Source organism: Silene latifolia, chromosome 5 (genome assembly GCF_048544455.1).
Source record: "Silene latifolia isolate original U9 population chromosome 5, ASM4854445v1, whole genome shotgun sequence".
Lineage (NCBI taxonomy): Eukaryota > Viridiplantae > Streptophyta > Magnoliopsida > Caryophyllales > Caryophyllaceae > Silene > Silene latifolia.
Genome location: NC_133530.1, coordinates 56,630,538 through 56,634,607, shown reverse-complemented (window position 1 = coordinate 56,634,607; position 4,070 = coordinate 56,630,538). Strand labels below are relative to the sequence as shown.

The 4,070-nt window shown below is 38.3% G+C and overlaps 1 protein-coding gene across 1 annotated transcript; it reads right to left on the bottom strand.

The window, feature by feature from the left end:
* Positions 1-1,790: 1,790 nt before the first annotated feature.
* Positions 1,791-3,171, bottom strand: LOC141655398 (uncharacterized). The gene is made up of 3 exons (XM_074462481.1): positions 2,968-3,171; positions 2,263-2,751; positions 1,791-2,162 (listed from the first exon to the last, which is right to left on the bottom strand). The coding sequence occupies exons 1-3, from the start codon at positions 3,169-3,171 to the stop codon at positions 1,791-1,793; spliced, it is 1,065 nt and encodes a 354-aa protein (XP_074318582.1).
* Between the last annotated feature and the right edge of the window lie 899 nt (positions 3,172-4,070).

Here is a 4,070-nt window from a genome sequence, read left to right as displayed (position 1 = left end):
ACTTGTCCATCTTTTATACTGATACGAGTTGGATCTCCGAGTAATTCAATACAAGACGGAGATCACTTTAATACATTTCCGAGTATTATTTGGGGCAGTGAAATGAATCTCGGGAATGATTAAATGCATCTCGAGCTTTTATTGAATACGAAGCTTTTATTGAGGTCGTCCCCCAAGACTGAACTGGACGGTTCAAATATTATTGTCCAAATGCATGATTAGTTCATTTAGTCTCAATAATTATTATAACTAGTTCAATGTATCATTTTCTTGTGCATTGTATTTAGGAATTAGGCTTTTCATATTGATTATTGTAATGTAGTTTAAATAAGAGGACGTAGACCATAATTTTGGGGACGAAATATAAAAAAAGAAAAGCTTGCTTTGTTTGGTATTTTGCTGTGTGCAATTACTGAGTCGGATTGATGCGTTCGATCCAAAAATCGTTATTGTTTGACGCGTTTTCAAACTTTAACCCGATTCGTATTCAATAGGTCTTGAATACAATCACCCATTATCAAGCTATAGGTCTAGTTTGATAAATATCCGGTTACTCTTTATTACTTCCGCTGTCATTTTGCATCATTTGGCGCGTCAGGTAGGGGGATTGTATTCAAGACCTATAGCGATTTTTGGATCGAACGCATCAATCCGACTCAGTGATTGCACACAGCAAAATACCAAACAAAGCAAGCTTTTCTTTTTTTATAGTTCGTCCCCAAAATTATGGTCTACGTCCCCTTATTTAAGCTACATTACAATAATCAATATGAAAAGCCTAATTCCTAAATACAATGCACAAGAAAATGATACATTGAACTAGTTATAATAATTATTGAGACTAAATGAACTAATCATGCATTTGGACAATAATATTTGAACCGTCCAGTTCAGTCTTGGGGGACGACCTCAATAAAAGCTTCGTATTCAATAAAAGCTCAAGATGCATTTAATCATTCCCGAGATTCATTTCACTGCCCCAAATAATACTCGGAAATGTATTAAACTGATCTCCGTCTTGTATTGAATTACTCGGAGATCCAACTCGTATCATATACCAAATTGTTGTTTCCATTTGCCATAAAACTCTTGAAACTCTTCTGATTCAGTATGAGTTTTGGATAATTCAACTGTTTTAGGGCCTATTGGAAATCCAAATGTTGATCTTACATCAGAAACCTTCAAGAACAACATCTCACCATCAAGAAGATCAATACAGTTTTGGTATGGGTTATACTGCTTAATTAACCAGTACCCAAGCTTTAAAGGAATGGAACGAACTCTTAACCAAAACAGCCCACTAAATCTAATCTCTTCTAGCGCGCACCTCTGTTCGTATGACAAACGTTCAACTACCTCAACTACTCCTGTAGGAGACATTCTCGTATATGCACTTTTAAACGAAGAGAAATCAAACTTCTGCTTACACTTGGAACCCAATACCATCTTATTACTTACTTTACCCTTTTTTTTTTTTTTTTTTTTGCTAAAATGTAAGCTTTCCATTAGAAACGGCAATTACAATATGTTTTTTGAGACCTTACATCATTTTTGTGCTAATATCAAATAAATTGCACCTTACACAACCATAATCTATCTTTGGGGCACAGTATACGAGGCTTACATTCATTAAATCTACAAAAGATCATCCTCCTAATCTGTTGGCTTACCAGTTCAGGCCTGGTAACAACCCCTTCCAGACGAGCACTATTTCTTTGCATCCAAGCCATGTACCAAAGACGCTAAGACAAAAGAGCAAGACACAACTTACGACCGAGCTCCATCTTTTCCTATTGATAACATGCAATACATTCCTCTGCGTAAGATCGAACTCGGCCAGAACTAGCTCCTTGTAATAGATTCCTGCTAAATTGACAGTCTTCAAACAAATGATGGTGTGTTTCAGACGCTGACTGACAGAGACAACATATATCATCTTGTGATATCTGCAGCCTAGCCAGTTTATCCTTCAGTTGAAGTGCCCCATTTGAGATTAGCCAGGCAATAAAAGAGTGCTTAGGTAAAGCCATCCTACACCAAACAGCCTTGTGCCAATCAACCTGAACATTCTTATCCCTTAACCAATCATAGCAGCTCTTAACAGTATACCCTCTTGATCCTATAATCCACAGTCCATCATCAAAACCTTCTCTAATCAGATCCTTGACACGACACACTTTTCGCCAGTGCCAACAGAATCACAGGAGGGCTATAATCAAACCAATTGACTCCTTTTAAGTACACGTGGTGGACCTATTGAACCCAAAGCTTATCAGGATGTGCTGCTATCCACCATACAAGTTTCCCTATAGAGGCTTTGTTCCAATAACCACTCTGTTTTATGCCTAAACCTCCCTCTTTTACTGGCATACAGATCTTTGCCCAACTCAGCAGAGGAACTCTTGAATATTCTGACTTACCCTCCCATAAAAAAGACCTACAAATAGCATCCACCTTAGTCAACACCCCCTTAGGTAGGACAAACATTGAGGCCCAATATGTGTACATAGAGGTTAAGACAGCATTAACCAAGACAAGTCTCCCAGCATAAGACAGTCTTTGAGCCCCCAAGCTTCTAATTCTCTCAACAATTTTATCCACCAGCTCAGCACAGTCCTTCTTCTTTAATCTTCCAGCAGTTATGGCCACTCCAAGATATTTAAAAGGCAATGTTCCTTCCTTAAATCCTGAAATAGTTAAGATGTCTTGTTTCAGCTGAGTCTTGACCCCACTGAAGTATGCATAAGATTTCTGCATTCATTTGGAGTCCGAAGCGGTGAAAAAGCGAATAAGCTCTCAACAGAACCATAATGGACTGTGCATCTCCTTTGCAAAACAACAAGAGATCATCGAAAACATTAAGTGGGTTAATTTCATTTGTTTGCAAAGAGGATGGTAATGAAATTTCAATTTGTCTGTAGCACAAGCCAGGATCCTACTCAAATACTCCATACCCAAAGTAAAGACCAATGGTGAGACAGGGTCACCTTGTCTTAACCCCCTTTTCCCAGGGAAAAAGCCAAAGAGCTCACCATTAAGAGACAGAGAGAATGAAGCACTAGTGATACACTCCATTAGAAGCTTGCTAAATGAAGGAGGAAAATTATAAGCGCTAGCGGCTCCTGCACAAACCTCCAAAATAACGAAATCATACGCTTTCATAAGATCCATTTTAAACATACACTGGGAGAGCATGATTGTCTGCGGTATACAATCTTACTAAATCTTGGCACACCATGATGTTTTCACAAATACTCCTACCATGAATGAACCCTCCTAATTTAGACTGATCGGATCTGGTAGAACTCTAGCTATCTATTACAAATGAGTTTAGACACACACTTGTAAATAACGTTGCGACAAGCTATTGGCCTATATTGAGTCACACAAGTTGGCATCTTACACTTAGGAATTAAAGTAAGTGTAGTAGCATTCAATTGTTTCAAAAGTTTACCAGACACAGAAAACATCCATAACAAAGCAGACACAAACCTCCTCACCTATCACACTCCACGAGTCCTTGAAGAAATCACTGGAATACCCATCAGGGCCAGGTGCTTTGTGGTCAGGGATAGAAAAGATAGCATCCTTAACTTCTTGAGCTGTTACTGGTTGTTGCAGGATCTCCCAATGCCTGGATTCACACACTTTCCCTTTCCTTACAATAGACACATTCACAGGGGTTGTTTCTTTGATAGTGCCAAGGAGATCCTTATAATAATTAAGAAAGGCTTCCTGAATTCCATGAGGATCATCAAACTCAGTACCATGAACATCTTTAATCATTAAAACTTGATTCCTCAAAAACTTGCTTTTAATAAATCCATGAAAATATTTTGAATTACTGTCACCATCTTTTATCCAGGCTACTTTGGCTTTCTGGCTTAAGAATTGAGTACAGGCAGCCTGTAATTCCTTATACTCTTGTTGAGCTTCTATCTCTTTGGCAATCCAATCTGCATTCCCAGGGTATCTCACAATCTGAGCCTGAATATATTCCAAGTTCTTCAGAGCCATGGCAGAAGTATTTTCAATGTCACAGAAGAACTCTTTATTAAAATTCCTAAGAT